This window comes from Chiloscyllium plagiosum, unplaced genomic scaffold (assembly GCF_037043375.1).
Source record: "Chiloscyllium plagiosum isolate Xiang-an unplaced genomic scaffold, Cpla_swu_hap1 HiC_scaffold_8, whole genome shotgun sequence".
Lineage (NCBI taxonomy): Eukaryota > Metazoa > Chordata > Chondrichthyes > Orectolobiformes > Hemiscylliidae > Chiloscyllium > Chiloscyllium plagiosum.
In genome coordinates this window covers 33,959,541-33,977,265 of record NW_028270146.1, presented here as the reverse complement: position 1 = coordinate 33,977,265, position 17,725 = coordinate 33,959,541, and the positions used below count along the sequence as shown (strand labels likewise).

Sequence of the window (17,725 nt, the reverse complement as noted above, 5' to 3'; positions counted from 1 at the left end):
GGGGAGCTGGGCAATCAGGAAGGTGTTCAGGTGGATTGATAAAAAGGAAGCACTGAAGATTTGGGAAGGCTGGGCAGTGTATTCCTGGGAATAAATAGCAGGAATAACTTTTATATCTGTACCATTGTTTGTACTGCACTTTACTCTCCTTTGCATCTCTCCTGAATCATTTGGTCCTGATTGTCATATCATGCTCCAAATTCTAGAATCCCCAACCAGTGGAAATACTTTATCTATGCTGTCTTTTCCTGTTAATATCATGGATACTTTGATCTGATCACCCCATAACCTTCTAAGTTCTGGAGTAAACAGGCCTGATTTGTATAATCTCTGCTCAGTAACTTAACCCCTAAAGTATAAGTATCATTCTTGTAAACCCATATTTTCCTCCTTCCAAGGTCAATATATCTTCCCGACATATAGTGTCCAGATCTTCTCACAGTACTCCAAGTGGGGTTTAACTAGGGCTTTGTATACCTGCAGAATAGGAGACATGTTCTGTAGATTTAAAGGACAGTATTCTATTGGTCTTAATTATTTTCTGCATTTGTTTGTGATATTTTAAAGATTTATTCACCTGAATCCCCAGGTTGCTTTGGGCATCATAGTCGGAGATGGAGAGGCTCTGGCTCATTTATGGGAAGCAAGGAAGGCAGAAGGATATTCAGTGAGTAACACACTTAAACTGATTATATTAATTAGCCTTTAGAAAGCCATTGGGGAAAAGTTTGGAATTCCAAATTATAAAAATCTAACACTCACTTTAAACATTAGAAAATATATGATTTGACATTTACAACAAAAACCATTTTTTGGAGCATTCTAGTATTGAGCTTTATGGTTTCCACGCAAGATAAAATGTTAACCTATGAATTTTCATACCATTAATGTTCCTTGGCAGGTCTAACATCATCGATCCAGATTCACAAGCTTCAATGTAAAACACCATCTGCAAAAGAGGTATAATGGGTCACCAAACCTGAACCTTAGCATACACGATTTAGAGACATTGGTGTTGGACTGGGGTGTACAAAGTTAAAAATCACACAACACCAGGTTATACTCCAACAGTTTATTTGGAAGCACTGGCTTTCAGAGCACTGCGTCTTCATCAGGTGATTGTGGAGAATAAGATTATGAGACACAGTTTTACAATCTTATTCTCCACAACCACCTGATGGAGCAGCACTCCGAAAGCTAACGCTTCCAAATAAACCAGTTAGACTATAACCTGGTGTTGTGTGATTTTCAACTTGGCATAAACAATCTCAAAACTTGCTTGTCGTGACCCCAGCTGATGTTAATAATGGACACACCATATTCCCAAATAAACCCTGGCCTGTTAGATACCAACTTTACATATTTTTTAAAAATGACCGTAGGAGGTCAGTAGGAGGTCAATTTCTAAACACATTTATAAGAGGTGGCTGGTGTACTTTTGACACAAGTAAAAGATTTATCAACACAAACACAAGATTCAATTACAGATATCAGAAAAGATATTAAAAACAAAAATCACACTATTCCTTTCATCCCAGTAACATCCAGAAAAATAGCTAACCCTTAGAGAAGAGACATTATTATCTTCACACCAAGGCTTTTTGCTCAGGCCCAGGCAGATGCAGCTGCAACTGGTTTCGTTTTGGCAAATTTGTGTGTGTTCACAGGGCATTATTTTTGTCCAGCTGTTATTTTTCCCCTGAGACACTTAAAAACAGTCTACAAACTAAACTCATGTCTTTAACTTCAATGCAAACATGATTTTTCAATATTCAGATGCCTGCATCCTTGACTCTATTTTCTGGCACCACTGACAGACCAACTTTCCAGATTGTTCTCATCTCGGTGTGAGAATTTTGTTTTCCTGTACTGCTTTTGATCCAAAAAGGGCTTAAAATCTAAAATGTACATAAACACAAAAATAATTAATTCAACTTCAAGCAATACATTTTTTGAAAGCTTTGGAATATGGAAAGGCACCAAAACCTCTGCCTTTGTTGAATTAAGAACAAACATAAAATGAAGGTTTAGGCAGTAGATGTGGAAGATAATCACAACCACAGAATAACAGTCAACAGCACTGCAAATTACATATTAATTTCAAGTCACAGAAGAAACCATTTAGGAAATGATTAACTGCCAAAAATAAGCTGTGTGCCATCACAGCAATTCATATACATTTGTACTGCATTTTTGCAAGACATTTCAAAGCAAATTCAGGCTATTTGCATAATCTGGGCAGTAGGTTTGAAACAGTAAAAGTTCAACCAATTCAGAGTTCACAACACAGCTGAGTGATTGGAAACGATTTGATTTACTAGAACACTACATTCTTAAACACCAGTCAGTCAATACATTAGCAAAACAGATAAGTTATTGTATACAACCATTAAGGTCTTCACAATTCAATACAAATCTCAAGGAAAGAAAAACCCAGATGTTTCAAAGTCTACTGCTTAACTTTGTTCAATACCATTTTCTTTGATTCTGTTTTGCTTTTGCATCTTCTCTACGTGTACTGATCTCGCCAGAGATAAAGTTGCCAGAGTAAAATTTGTACAGTCTGTTGTACCTGCAGGAAACACGTGCTACTTCTCAAATATCGTCAACCTAGTTTTTGATTAAAAGATCCTCATCTGCTGGCATAAATGTATACCATACATATGCTTCAGCAAAACAGGAATTCATTTCACCATTTTAATTAATTAGTTTGATTCCTCTTTAGGATAGAGAGCTCACCAAGAAAAGATGCAGTCCAGCAAACAAATAAAGTTGCAAGACCAAAGGCATTCTGTTTTAACTATATAGTAGCCTAAACTCAGAACTTATTTGACTCCATCTTTTGGCACAGATCCAGAATACTAAAAGTGTGCGTGCAGAAAAGGTGGTGTTAAAGCATTTGTTTATATCAAACGTAGACAATGTCATGCATGGCTAACCTCCCTTCTTCCTCCGTTTGAACTAATGGCCTAATAAAATGTTTGAGTGACAATGTGCCTCTGAATGAAGTGTTTGCATATAATGGTTAGATGTAACATATGTCTGTTGGGTTCCATAATACCATGATATTCACATCTAGTTTCTTAGGTTATGCATTGGGTAAGGACATCCAATTGGAGACTGCAAACTCACACTGATCTTCTCTTGCTCAACAAACCTCACTTCCTCCAGTTTTGGTGTCGTCTGCACAACCCCAAATTTACCCAAAACGGACAATGCTACAGAAATCCTAGGAGTGTTTTTGAGCAGTAAGAGTGTATCAACACTATGTTTTTGAGGAAAAATAAACACAGTGTTCTGTTTGTTTTTGGGTATATTCTGGGTCTGTAGATTGTTTAGGGTAGAGATGGCTTTCAGTAGAGTGATGTGCTTTCGCTGGAAGATCAGGGAGAATTTCAATGTCCCTGGAGATTATGCCTACAGGAAGTGTGTTTGGATGGGAATCCTAATGGATTGCATGGATCGGTTGGAACAGCAGTCAGAGGCAAATGAGGAATTTACAGGACCTACGGAGAGTGATGAATGGTGTCAGGTAGATGGGTTACTGCTAGGAAAGGTAGGCAGGAGTGTCCTGTGACTATCTCCATTTCAAACAAGTATGCTGTTTTGGTCAGTGATGGCCTCTCAGGGGAACATGGTACCTGAAACCTGGCTCTTCGTACTAAGATTGGCTCTACTGTACTGGGGAATATGCCAGATTGCAAGCGATCGATTGTGATTGAGGACCCTCTAGTCAGATGCACAGATTATTTCAATTCTGACATTGAGACATCAGAATGGCATGTTGCCTCTCAGGTGCAGGGTCAAGGATATCTTGGAGAGTGTGCAAAATATTCTCAAAAGGGGAGAGGGACCAGCAGGAGGTCATAGTACCAATGACATAGGATGAGAAAGGGATAAAGGTTCTGCAGACAGAATATTGGAAATTAGGCAAGAAATTAAAAAGTAGGTCCTCGAAGGTAGTAACATCTGGATTACTCCTTGTGTCATACATTGGTAAGATTAGGAATAGGAGGATAGAGCAGATGAATGCATGGCTGAGAAGCTGATGCAGGAGGCAAGGATTCACATTTTTTAGATAATTGGGGTAGAAGTGGACTGTATAAGAAGGGTGAGTTGCACTTGAATTGGAAGGAGACCAATATTCTGGCTGGCAGAACATGGAACTGGCATATCGTAGCAATTACAGAAATGTAGCTCAGGGAGGGGCAAGTTTGACAGCTGAATGTTCCAGGGTAAGAAAGGGATGATCACATTGTTGGGATTGTACTAAAGGCCCCTCCCACCTGTCAGTGGGAAATTGAAAAGCAAATATGTAAGGAGATCTCAGTTATCTGTAAGAATAATAGGTTTATCATACTATGGGAATTTAACTTTCCAAACATAGACTGGGACTGCCATAATGGCTTGGATGGCAAGGAATCGGTTAAATGGACACAAGAACATTTTTTGAGTCAATATTTGGATGCACCTAAGAGAAGGAGCAAAGCTTGGGAAGTAAGGCAGGGCAAGTGACAAAGCAGTCAGTGGTGGAGCACTTTTGGGCCAGTTTTAAAATAATTATAGAAAAGGATAGACCGGATTTAAAACTTCTAAATGGGGGGGGGGAGAGTGGAGAAAGGTCAATTGTGACAGTATTATACAAGAAGTTCCAAAAGTTTATTGAGGGGATGGATATTTGCATGTAAAAGGACAGCTAGAAAGTGGGAAGACTTCAAAAATGAGATAATGAGAATCCAGGGTCTATGTGCTTGCTAGTGCGAAGGACAAGGGAATTCTGGATGACTAGAGAAATTGAAGCGCTGGTCAAGAAAAAGAAGGCACTTTTTTTTTATTCATTCATAAGATGTGGGTGTCACTGGCAAGGCCAGCAGTTATTGCCCAGAGGGCAGTTAAGAGTCAACATAGCTGCAGATCTGGAGTCACATGTAGACCAGACCAGGTAAGGCTGGCAGTTTTCTTCCCTAAAGGACATCAGTGAATCAGTTGGGCTTTTCTTGACAATTGTTTCATTAAACTCTTAGTTCCAGATGTTTACTAAATTCAAATGTCACCATCTGCCAATAATAGGATTTGAACCGGAGTACCCAGGACATCTCTGGATTAGCATCAGAACATTATTTCAAAGAGCCAACACACACTGCAGCACAGAGGAACTGCGCAGGGCAGAGGAAAATCACCTATACTGTGTATTCAAAATGAATGGGTACCCAATGAACACGGTCTGCCGATTTCTCAGCAACAAACCCAAACAAGCAGAAAAAACACGTCCAGAAACCCTAACCACTCTCCACTACATCAAAGACATCTCGGAAATGACTGCCAGACTACTCAGACCCCTTAGCATCATGGTAGCCCACAAAGCCACCAATACACTAAAGCAGCAGCTAATGAAATTGAAAGACCCAATGAGCAAGACTAATGTCATTTACAAAATGGACAAACAGACAGAAAACTAGCCACCAGGATACATGAACACCAACTAGTCACAAAAAGACATGACCCTCTATCACTAGTATCCTTCCATACAGATAAGAAAGGACACCACTTTGACTGGGACAACACATCCATCCTAGGACAAGCCAAACAAAGGCACACACGAGAATTCCTAGAAGCATGGCATTCCAACCGGAACTCTAGACCCCATCTACTACCCCCTGAGAAAAGGAACAGGAAGTGACTTCACCACAGGAAATGATATCACCAACCCAAAGAAACGCAAACAAACATAAATAGAAAGCAGGAATTTTCAGCATTGCTTCACCTGAGGCCCACTGAAGATGTTGCCTAGTAGGGTAACAAAACGTCTGGAAATGAACCTTCCAGCTCAGCGAGCAAACTTACATCCAAAACTTCAACCTGAGCTACAAAACTTCTCAAAATTTGCTAAAATAAAACAGATGCTAAGCTCACAAACACATATACTTTATTCTACATCTCTAAGTATAAGCATCCCATACAATTCTTGGTGATTTTAATTGGCTACAACTAAGTTCTGAATATTTTCCTTAAAAAGATAGGCTGGTATAATTTCTCTGCTCCACCCCCACACAATACACACATACACAGTGTTTAGTATTGGTTTAAGAGGCACATTCTGGGCAAGGTCTCAAGTTCACCTTACAGTGACACCCACAGTTCCTGTTAAATCTTGGTAAAACAGACTTCTAACCTGAATTCTATTGGGTCCCACTAACCAGCCCCTTTTTTCACATTCTGTTATAGCTGAAAAGTTCTAAAATACCTTAGCATATTTCTCATGTTTGTGCATATGTCTAATGGTTCTTTGCAGATCATCAACTTGAAGCTAAAAAGAAAACAAAAAAAAACAAAGCTTCAATCAGCAATTTTGTAGAAGTCAAGAATTAAACAAAGATTCAAAAACAGTTAAAACACAAACTTTATAGATTTATATTACAGCATGTGATCATTTGAAGGTAGGAAAAACATTTTAAAGGATTAGATAACCCAACACAGCCAGCTTCATCTTTCACCATGTCGGTGAGGCAATTAAGTAAACTAGCAAATCAGTTTCAATTCACAGAGAATCATTAAGGGCTTTTTAAAAAATTGTTACACATCAAAAGGAGGATGTGATCGAAACAGTACATAGAAACAGCTCGAGGGAATAATAAGATAACCATTAAATTCTTTGAGGTGGTAACAAGCAAGTTAGACAAAGGAGAGCCAGTGGACGTGATCTATCTGCATTTGCTGATAGCAGATAGTGACTAGTGAAGTTCCTCAGGGGTCAGCATTGGGACTGCAACTATTCATATTCTGTAATAATGATCTGGATTAAGGAACTGAGGGCGTTGTTGCTAAATTTGCAGATGACTACCAAGATAGGTTGAGAGACAGATAGTGTTGAGGATACAGGGAGGTTGCAGAGGGATTCGGACAAGCTAGGAGTCTGAGCAAAGAAGTGGCAGACAGAATACAAAGTAGGAAAATGAGAGGTTATGTTCCTTGGTAGGAGGAATAGAGGCATACACTATTTTCTAAATGGCAAATGGTTTCAGAAAACAGAAGCACAAAAGGACTGAGGAGTCCTGGTTCAAGATTCTCTTAAGGTTAACATGCAGGTTCACTTGGCAGTTAGAAAGGCAACTGCAATGTTAGTATTAATTTCAAGAGAGCTAGAATACAAGAGCGGGATTGTAGTACTGAAGGTGTATAAGGCTCTAATCATACTGTATTTGGCAGACAGAGTAGGCCCATATCTAAGGAACGATGTGCTGGCCTCAAGTCCAGAGAAGGTTTACAAGAATGATTCTGGGGATGAAGAGCTTATCGTATGAGGAGCCGCTGTGTGCTCTGGGTCTGTGTTCAATGGAGTTTAGAAGAATGGCAGGATCTCACTGAAACTTACAAAATACTGAGAGGCCTGAATAGAGTGGACACGGAGAAGATGTTTCCACTTGTAGGAGAGACTAGGACCGGGGGGTACAGCCTCCGAATAAAGGGATTACACTTTAGGGAAGGAATATCTGCAGCCAGAGGGTGGTGAAACTTGTGGGGATCAAGGGTTACAGGGAGGAGACAGGAAAATGGGATTGAGAAACAGCTCAGCCATTGGTGGAGCAGATTGATGGGCCAAAATGACTTAATTCTGTTCCTATACCTTATGGTCTTCTGAGACAAATATGTCCCAGAAAATAAAGACAATTATCTGCAGAGCTGACAAGTACTATGGAAGTCAACAGATCTCCATTATGTCACAAGTGGATAATTTTTGCAACTTATAGTAATTTATGGTAGCTGTCTCCAAAATTGAGCATGGTCTATTCATTGATAGGAGTTTCTGTTATGGGCCATCCTGTATCTCAATAGGTTAATTGTTAACAGTAAATCTTAGTACACATGGGGAAGGATGTCTCACATGGAATGGGTTCAAATGGCACATTTGCTTAGTTTTCTTTCATTCTCTGCTACCACTCTGCTTCATCATTATAACAGCATGACTCAAATGGATGACGAGTTATCACCCTTCTGAACAATTGCAGCCAACTCCTTTCATTCACTAATATCAAGGAGGATTTCAGAGCATCAAGTGTTGTCTTTTAATGATATTATCATTTAAAATAAAAGCTACCAACAAACTATAAATGGAAAAGGTTGTAGAGGTGGAATATTGAACTGACAGGTTAACTTCTGCAAAAAAAAAAAAAGGCATGAGATTGTGCGAAAGCAATTGCTTTATGTCAAATATGGACATTAACACAGATGGTTAACTTGCTTTGTTCACACAAGGAGGAAGGCAGAGTGAATTCACACAGATACAAGCATGAGAATAACCTAAGCAGCAGCAATGGTCACCCCTAATGCTACCTGTACAATCTACTATTAACAGCATTGTGATCCTGTCAGAGAGAGATACATAGTTTTGATCTAAAAGATCAGTATGGCCGATGAACCACTTATTCTATTCAAATGTGAAATACATTCTTGCAATTCAACAACTGTAGAAGCTTAGATACTGAAGATGGCGTAAGCAGCCTCTAACAACAGACATCTATCCAACTACTCAATTGCAAGTGCTCATCAAAGAAGTTACTCACATCACTATTAGGAAATGCCAATATCCCATCAGCTCCATGATCAGCAAAATAAACAAAGACATGATCCTTGGGGCCACTGGCAAAAGTTAAAAAAACAATTCAAGTCATCTATCAGATAGAGTGGAACTATGTACACAGTTACAAGTGATTCAAAGCTAAGGAACAAGATAAAATCATTTTCCATTTTAAGTGTTATCATCTGCTCAGCAAGTTTTGCAATTTGTAGAAATTTAAAAAATAAAGACCTAAGATCTGGAAGTAGATGTTTTGGAAAAAACAATTGCATCATGTGTAAAATAACATTCAAATAACTTACAAATTCAGCAAACTGAATGATTTACATGGTGTCAAATAAATTGCTTCCAGAACTAGAAACCTACAAATCTGACATTTAGCAGGAATAAATAAATAGTTATAGCAAAAATTTCTGTGCAAATACAATATGGTATAGGGTTTGGAAAATGAAGAAAAGGAAAACACAAGCCAAAAATCCTACTATTTGGGTAATTCCAATCTAATCAAGGAGAATCAGCATGGCTTCATGAAGGGGAAATCATGGCTGACTAATTTATTTTGAGAGGAAGTCTTGATCAGAGTGAATAGAAGGGGACTAGCAGAGGTGTTGCATTTGGATTCCCAGAAGGCATTCAACAAGATACCTCACAAAACGTTAAGTTATAAGACAAGAGCCCATGGTGTTGCAGGTAGCATTTTGTCACAGACAGTGAATTGGCTCATGGGCAAGAAACAGCAAGTGGGGATAACAAGTTCTTTTTCAGATTGGCAACCTGTAACCAGCAGGGTTCCACAGGGATCAGTGTAAACATTTGCGGTCCTGGCAATCTATATAAATGACAGAAGTGGGAAGCAAATGTATTGTAGCCACATTTACTGACAACACAAAAGTTGGTAACAAGGCAAGTTGTGAGAAGGATACAAACAGTTTATAGAAAGATTCTGATATGGGCAGAAGTGAATGGGCAAGAGGTTCGCAAAGGGAGTACTATGTAGGAATACATGAAGTTGTTCAATTTAGAAGAAAGAACAAAAGAACAGAGTATTGTTTAACTGGAGAAAAACTACAGAAAACCCAACACAAAAGGAACTTGGAGATGCTTGTGCAAGAAACACAAAGCTAGCACACAGCTGCAGCAGGTAATCGGGGATGCTAATGGAATGTTGGCCCTGATTTTAAGGGGGACGAGTAGAACAGTAGGGAAATCTTACTGCAACTGTACAAGGTACTGGTGAAACCACATCTAGGAGTGCTGTGAGCAGTTTTGGTCCATTTGTTTAAGAAAAAGAATCAGTTCCTTGGAGGTAGCTCAGCAAAGGTTCACTGGGATGGTACCTGGTATAGAGCGACTTTGTTAGGAGCAAAGGCTAAACAGGTTGGGACTCTATTCATTGAAATTTAGAAGAATGAGAGTTGATCTCATTAAGCATAAGGTTCTAAATGGGCTTGACAGGGTAAATACAAAGAGGATATTGCCCCTCATGGGAAGATTCTAGGACTAGCAGGTATAGTCTCTGAATAAAGGGGCGCCAATTTAAGACTTTGATGAGAAGGAATTTCTTCACTGGCACTCCTTGCCAAAGAGACCTGTGGGGGTAGAATCCTCGTTTATATTTAGGGCAGAGATAGATTTTTCATCAGTAAGGGAATCAGGGCTTACAGGGAAAGGGCAGAGAGATGGTCAGAGGTATATCAGATCAGTCATGATCCTACTGAATGGCGGAGCAGAGTTGAGAGGACAAACAGCCTAATCCTGTTCCTGTTTCCTACATTCTAAAACTCAGAGGAATTCAGCATACTGTCTCACTGTCATCTATTAAATTGCTTTTCTTTTTTAACATATCAATTACATTCTCCCCGTGTCTGCGTGGGTTTCCTCCGGGTGCTCCGGTTTCCTCCCACAGTCCAAAGATGTGCAGGTCAGGTGAATTGGCCATGCTAAATTGCCCGTAGTGTTAGGTTAAAGGGGTAAATGTAAGGGTATGGGTGGGTTGTGCTTCGGCGGGTCGGTGTGGACTTGTTGGGCCGAAGGGCCTGTTTCCACACTGTAAGTAATCTAATCTAATCTACATTTTTTAAAGTACAGAACATTAAACAACAATTTATTCTTCTTTCAAATCCTAAAATATGTTAGTGTGTATATAAAGAAATAAATGAAGTATTGGTGTGCAAGATGGGCACAACAGCAATAAATTGGCCACCAATTACCTCATTCTTCCTTTCACTAATTTCATTGATGACAGAAAACAGACAAGACATGCATAAGCAATTTATTCACAATTAGCCAGCACTGTCTCCAGTTAAAATTAGAATTTCACCTTCACTGTGGCTATCAAAGTGGATGTATTTTTAAACAGCTGAGCATGATTTCTGGTACATTTGTTATCACAAATAGGGAAGGCGATGGCCTAGTAGCATTATCACTAGACAATCCCTCCAGAGACCCAGATAATGTTCTGGTGACCCGGGTTCAAATCATACCATGGCAGAATGTGAATTCAATAAAAATCTGGAATTAAGAATCAAATGATGACCATGAATCCTCTGCCGATTTTTGGAAAAAAAAAATCAATCTGATTCACTAACATCCTTTAGGGAAGGAAACTGCCATCTTTACCTCCACTTATATGTGACTCCAGACCCACAATAATGTGGTTTGACTCCTCACAGTCCTCTGGGACAAGCAATAAATGCTCTCCTAGCCAGCAATATCCTCATCCATTGAATGAATAACAAAGAACATATACAAAATCCCTGGAGCTGCTATTTTAACATTAAAAGTAGATATACCATTTAAATGCATCAGAAGTTTGCAGAAGCTCATTTACAAATCATAAATTAACATTCAGCTACAAATACAGGTCTTGCTGGGAGTGACATCCAGAAAGAGAATGCTTCACATCATAATGCAGGTTAGATGAAAACAGAAGTTAAACATTCTGAAATATACACTAACAAAGGAACAGGGGTAGGTGATACAACCCTTTGAGCCTGTTCCACCATTCAATGAAATCATGGCTTATCTGTTGCCTAAGTCCATACATCTGCCTTTGGCCCACATCCCTTAATACCTTTGCTTAACAAACAATTTCTACTTAAAATTAACAACTGACCCAACCTCCCACCTCACTTGTGGAAGACATCGAAGACCCTTTCTGTGTAGAAATGCTTCCTAACCTCTCTTTATATGTTCCACAGTTACATACAATTACAGAAAATCACTCATGTTTAGTTTTAATTGATAAAAGACCTCTGTTGGAAGTATGTATTTTCATTTGTTACTTCAGCCTAGTAGCATTATCAAATTACACACAAAAAAATCCAAAACAATAAACCAATTGAAGTACTGTCATTTTACCTTTTTAAAACTTTGCCAGAACCTTTCCCCTTTACAGCATCTTCATCTCCTCGTAGAACAGCCAAAAAGATTTCTGGGGTCACATTCTACATACCAGAAATAGATATAGAAGATAGCAGCATGTATGAAATGAGGTGTAAGTAACAACAGAACTTATATTCATATTCCACCTTTAAAAGACCTCTGCATGACCTAGACACAGCTCAGTCACACACGTACTTTTGAGAGAGTGCTATTATTGTTTTTTTGGGGATGAGCAACATCAGCATGGTGAGCATGGGATCCACTGTAGTGCATCTGGTGTAGCTACACTCAGTGCTGCCAGGGAGTTAGTTCTAGGACATTAAAGGAAACCTAGAAAGGGTGTGTGAAGTAGGTGGTGTTCCCTTAAGTTGTTGCACTTGTCCTTCTCAGTGGTAGAAATCGTGGGTTTTGGAAAGTGCTCACAAGAGAGTTTTAACAAACCGCTACAGCACATCTTGTATATTGTGCACAGTGGGCTAATGATTAAAGCAGCGAATTTCCAAGGCAGTGGATGGGTGCCAATCAAGCAGGCTGTTTTGTCCAGGATGCTGTTGAGCTTCTCAAGTTAGTGCTAACTCACCCAGGCCAGTGGCAGTGTTCCATCACACTCTGAACTTGTGCCTTATTGATAGTGGACAAAATTTGGAAAGTTGCAAAGTAAGTTACTCATTGCAGAATTCCCAGGGTCTGAACTGCACTAGTAGCCACACAACTTATACAATTAGATCTTATTTGGGGATCTGAATTTAAATTTTGGAATCAAAGCTGCCAAAGGAAGTCTCCACAAGGAACAATAAAGTAAAAGGCCAGAGGTGTTTTTCGATGGAGACCCTTTGGCTCAGATACTTTTTCCACATGTACCAGTCGGAGCAGAGATCACTTTGCTTTGACACCTTAGCTGAAAGATGGCACTCTCAATAGTGTAGCACTCTTTCAATTTTGCATGGAGGTATTAACTGAGATGAATGTGCTTGATTTTGGCATGGGGCTTTAATCCACAATGTTTTAACTCAACGAGGCGTAAGTGCCGCCAATGAAACAAGATAGAAAACCAAAAGAAAAAGGCCGAATGGTATGTGAAATAATCACAAATATTTTATGCTGTCCAAAACAAAAAGGGGATTCAGGGTAGCTGTTGAGACAGAACATAAGTGGACTAATGTACTGCACCAAGTCTCACAAAGCAAGTAGGATCATGTCTTTCATGTGATAGAATGTTTACTGAATTCCAACAACATGTTCAACTCAGCACTTGCAAAGATCGAGGGCCATGTTATGAAATAGTGAAATAATATTTCAATCAATTACTTATGTATATTCACAAACAATTGCACTGACCATTCAGAAGATAGGGCAATACGATATCCCTTAAATATAACAGCTGTTATATGGCTCGATGGAGGGTCGTTTTGCTCAGTTGTCAGAGGGATGCCAACAGTGTGGGTTCAGTTGCAGCACAAGCTGAGGTTATCATGAAGATTCGCCTTCTCAACCTCTTCCCTTCACCTGAAGTGTGGTGACCCTTGGGTTAAACCACCACCAGTTCTCTCTCTTGTCTAATGAGAGAACAGGCCTATGGTCTGGTAGGACCAAGGTGACTTTTATTATGGCTTTTCTCATCACACGGGATCATGCATGATGTGGGTTTAAAAGTTTAAAACATCACCGTTAATAGAGCAAGACTGCCCAGAATGTGGGTCACAACATTCAATAAGATTGCAAACCAACAGTCTGGGGCCACAAGCTCTGACTGAGCGATAACAACTGTAAGGGCTCTTTAATTACTCATGTTGTTTTTGAAAATGGCCTGTCCCGATGCATTTTACTTAAATATCTAGCATACAGCTTCACACTACACGGATTCTACGATTCTACTCCAATTGAAGGGTTACCTCTGCGACGTAATCCTTGACTACTCCTTTGTACACATCTTTTCCTTTGGGATGATTAATGATGATACCTTGCGTAGGATTCCTGAGACAAGATAAACAACACAACCTATTCAGTTCCTGTGCATTTACAAATAAAGCTTCTCACAACAGTTTTCATAAAATGTACTTACTCCTCATTCAGGGCCAAGTCATCATACATCATGACAATAATCCGCTCATCGGGTATTCCATGCTGGTGTACAATCTGGTAGGCATGGCAAATGTCAGCCTAGTATTACAGCAAAACTCAATTAGACCAAATGTAAATTTATCCTGGTTAAAGTGCCTTGAATATAAAATGCGTGCAGTATTAAGTCCTTCCGAAAACTCAAAATTCTTAAGTAAACAAATGTACCTTATTGGTACAGGTGGCACAGCAGCTCAGGGGTTAGCACTGTGCCACACCGCAGCAGGGACCAAATTTGATTACACTCTCAGGGGGACTGCCCGTGTAGACATTCTCCCAGTGTCTGTGTGGGTTTCCTCCGGGTGCTCCAGTTTCCTCCCACAGTCTAAAGAAGTGCATGTTAGGTGGATTGGCCATGCTAAATTGCCCATAGTATCCAGGGACATGCCGGCTAGGTGGATTAGCCATGGAATATGCAGAGTTACAGAGATAGGGTAGGAGCATTGGGTCTGGGTGGGATACTGTTCGGAGGGTTGGTGTGGACATGGGCCAAATAGCCTGCTTCCACATTGTATATTTGAATCGGAGAGTCCCTATGTTCATGAGTTAGTCAGTAATAATCTAGCACTCCACAAGTGAAACTATACCAGGACATGTATTACAGTGCTATAAAACTGTACAGCAGATTCCATTCACACTTCCAACATGACCTCCCCTCAAAAGAAAACTCTGCATTTAACTTACAAAATAGGGTTCTCACCTTTCTTGGATTGGTCACATTCTAGGACAATTAACAGAACACTGTCACTATCAACTAGAGCAAAAAACATTTTTAAAAATGGCACCGAAATTATTTGGCGTTCTACACTAAAAATGTAATGCAGGTGGCAGTGTTTAAAATACATATGGGCAAATCAGCGAGAAAAAAAAACATATGGAGAATTCAACTGGAGGGCAACCAGTCAGATGAAAATCATCCCCCCATACACAGAAGTGACAGAATCTTTGAGACAGAATTCCTCCAATCAAATTGTAAAAGGTGTGATTATCAGGAATAATGGGACTTTAAGATTTCATTTAAATTTCAATAGACTATAGCTGGAGGAAATTCACTTCAAAAGACTGGTTATATATATTTTCTAATGTGCCTATTCAGAGCTTATATCTCTGGAGCTGATAGGACATTAACACTAGAAACTTTTCAAGCACAATAAAGAACATTCAGGTATTTGGATGTCAGGATGGTCAAAAACAGCAACAAAAGGCCAATTATCTAAAATAATTGCCCCAAACTCATTCACTGCAACATCTTGTGTTTGATTAGCTAACAATGACATTAACAATTACGTTAGATGAAAAGGTACTATAAAAAAGGAATACAGGCTGTTGTCATTTAGTCCCCAGTTGCTAAGGAGGCCAGGCAAAATGAATTTGCTGTTATAAACAATGCAACCTTGCTTAAAAATGCTTAGGCATAGTTATTTTAAAAACTTCAACATCATAAAATATACAGCAAAGAGAAAGGAAATTGATAAAATTTAAGGCAGTGCAAAGTCATGAACTACTAATTCCTAGTGGAGTCATACATACATGCACACAAACTATTCTATTCAGCACAGTACCTGATGTCTGTAGTTGTACCAGCCACTAGATCCTGCAACAAGTACTACCCAGTGGTTGCCTCCATTTTCCAGTTCTTCCAACGGAGTAGTGACGACATTAAGCAGGAGACTGTTTAGCACTAAAACTCCAAGTGCCAAGTAGTGCATTCTGCAGTGAGTCAATTAACTGGTGAATTAAAGAAAAGGTATTACTTAATTTGAATCAAAACATGAATGCATCATAAACACCTACAAAAAGGAAGTCTTACTTCTGTACTTTAGGGATAATCAGCGTACAAACAAGATTGTTCAAATACAAATAAAACTTTGCGAAACGTTTTACTGAGCTTTCCTTTGTGAAAAGTGCAAAGTAAGTAGTTTCGCTTTGCCCTCATCACAGAAAACTGGGTTGAAGTGAAATAGTAAAATGTCAATAAATTCCCCACCTCCGAAAATCAGATATGGTTTGATACAAGTCACTACATCAAGCCTCACAAACTGGAAAGTTACATGGTTTGAAAACATAAGGTGAATTTTTGAAATGTGAAGTAATTTAAAATTAACTCAATATTTTTACTGTAATAATATCATACTACTTCCTGCATGGATTTTCCCCAGTTGCTTACTTGTAAAACATGGCACATTAACAATGTGTGGGAACAGCATCACATGGCTTGAGGTGTAAATTACTGGGTCATTTTACAGCCAATTTATCAACACTGCTGTAATAGATCCATTCTTATGTTCAAAATCTGCACACCCCAGTGATTTTTCTAACAGTTGAAAAATATTGACAGCATCGGAGGTGAACTTTCAACTGATACATTGCTTAGGCTCTGATCATAAAAATGACTGAACTCAAACAGCTCAAGACTTTAGTTAGCACTTTGTCAAAACAGATCTACCTTCAAGCAGCGCAATAGTGTGAATTCCAAGGTACAACTTACTTCTTTTATTAATTAACCTATCATATATACTCACGTAAAGTTAGAATTATTTAGACAATTTTTTAAGGTTAAATTTATGTGGTCAACTATTACATGCATACTACTTTGGAGGGTCTGAAATTCATGCAATAATCCAAAATATTGCATCATTAGCAGAAGCCCAATTGATCTCTAAACGAAGTGTGGTACACAAAGGGAGCTTGTCACCTGGCTCTGACCGGATGAGTTTTAAACTTTCATGCCAAATGTTTCCATTTTCCTCCATTTTTTCTCATCTACTGTTTTAATTTTTCAAACTAAACCTTTTTTAAAAATCAGAAATAAAACGTATCAGACATTTGACTCTCATATAGTGTCACTGATCATTGTAGCCGTGAGAAACTGTCAACAGCTGCACATCCAATCGAATCCTGCATGAAGGTAGGAGTAAAATTTTTACTGTGCTGTGAAACACGAGCAAAGCTGAAATGGGGTCAACTTTTACATGAGATAGATGGAAAATTTCACACTTTTTGGCCAAAAGTAGGGGGCCGACTTTGACATGAGGTGGTCTTTTACTCAAGTACATATGGTTTCTCATGCAATGCAAAACAACAAAAACAGGAGATTTACTGTTGTGACACATACATAATGGGGAGATAAAAAGAGTACATTCTCCATCTTTTAATCTACTTTGACTGGATACTGTACAAAGCGTGTAGAAGGAAGTGGTCATATTTTGGAAGAAACTTGAAGAATAGTTTCAGATTGTTTTGGTTATGGCCTACTTTACATAATTCACGGTAAATTCCACAGTTCACTTGTGGTTTAAGACAAGTGCCACTGCAAAAATAAGAATGTCTACCTGTTTTGTCATGTGCTACCTCAACACTAATCAAAGCTAAACACATTTCATTGACAGCAGACTTCAAAAATATCTGTTAATTTCACAGTAAAATACTTGATTAAAAAAAGGAAACTACATTATTTCATAACGAAATTTAATACAATTCTATTCTTTCTCATGCTTTGCTGTTATTTGAATCATTTGGAGGTAAATAAATTGTAGAAAATTTCACGGTGTATGAAGCGACCATTACAAAAGTAGCCACTGGACATCGGGAACAACAAAAAAGGAAAATGTGCATTTATGCAGCACCTTTCACAACCTCAAGATGTCC

At 38.9% G+C, this 17,725-nt stretch overlaps 1 protein-coding gene across 4 annotated transcripts in view; it reads right to left on the bottom strand.

Moving 5' to 3' along the window:
• lgmn (legumain) overlaps positions 1–17,725 on the bottom strand; it is a 47,141-nt gene that overhangs the window by 15,105 nt on the left and 14,311 nt on the right. For all 4 annotated transcript variants that reach the window (XM_087989689.1, XM_087989690.1, XM_087989692.1 and 1 more), the window contains exons 2-8: positions 15,640–15,805; positions 14,022–14,119; positions 13,852–13,933; positions 11,936–12,021; positions 8,562–8,637; positions 6,245–6,307; positions 883–949 (exon numbers count right to left, since the gene is read on the bottom strand). In XM_087989689.1, the coding sequence (XP_087845815.1) occupies positions 883–949; positions 6,245–6,307; positions 8,562–8,637; positions 11,936–12,021; positions 13,852–13,933; positions 14,022–14,119; positions 15,640–15,786 (619 nt within the window). In that variant the 5' untranslated portion in view covers positions 15,787–15,805. The remainder of the gene's footprint in view (positions 1–882; positions 950–6,244; positions 6,308–8,561; positions 8,638–11,935; positions 12,022–13,851; positions 13,934–14,021; positions 14,120–15,639; positions 15,806–17,725) is intronic.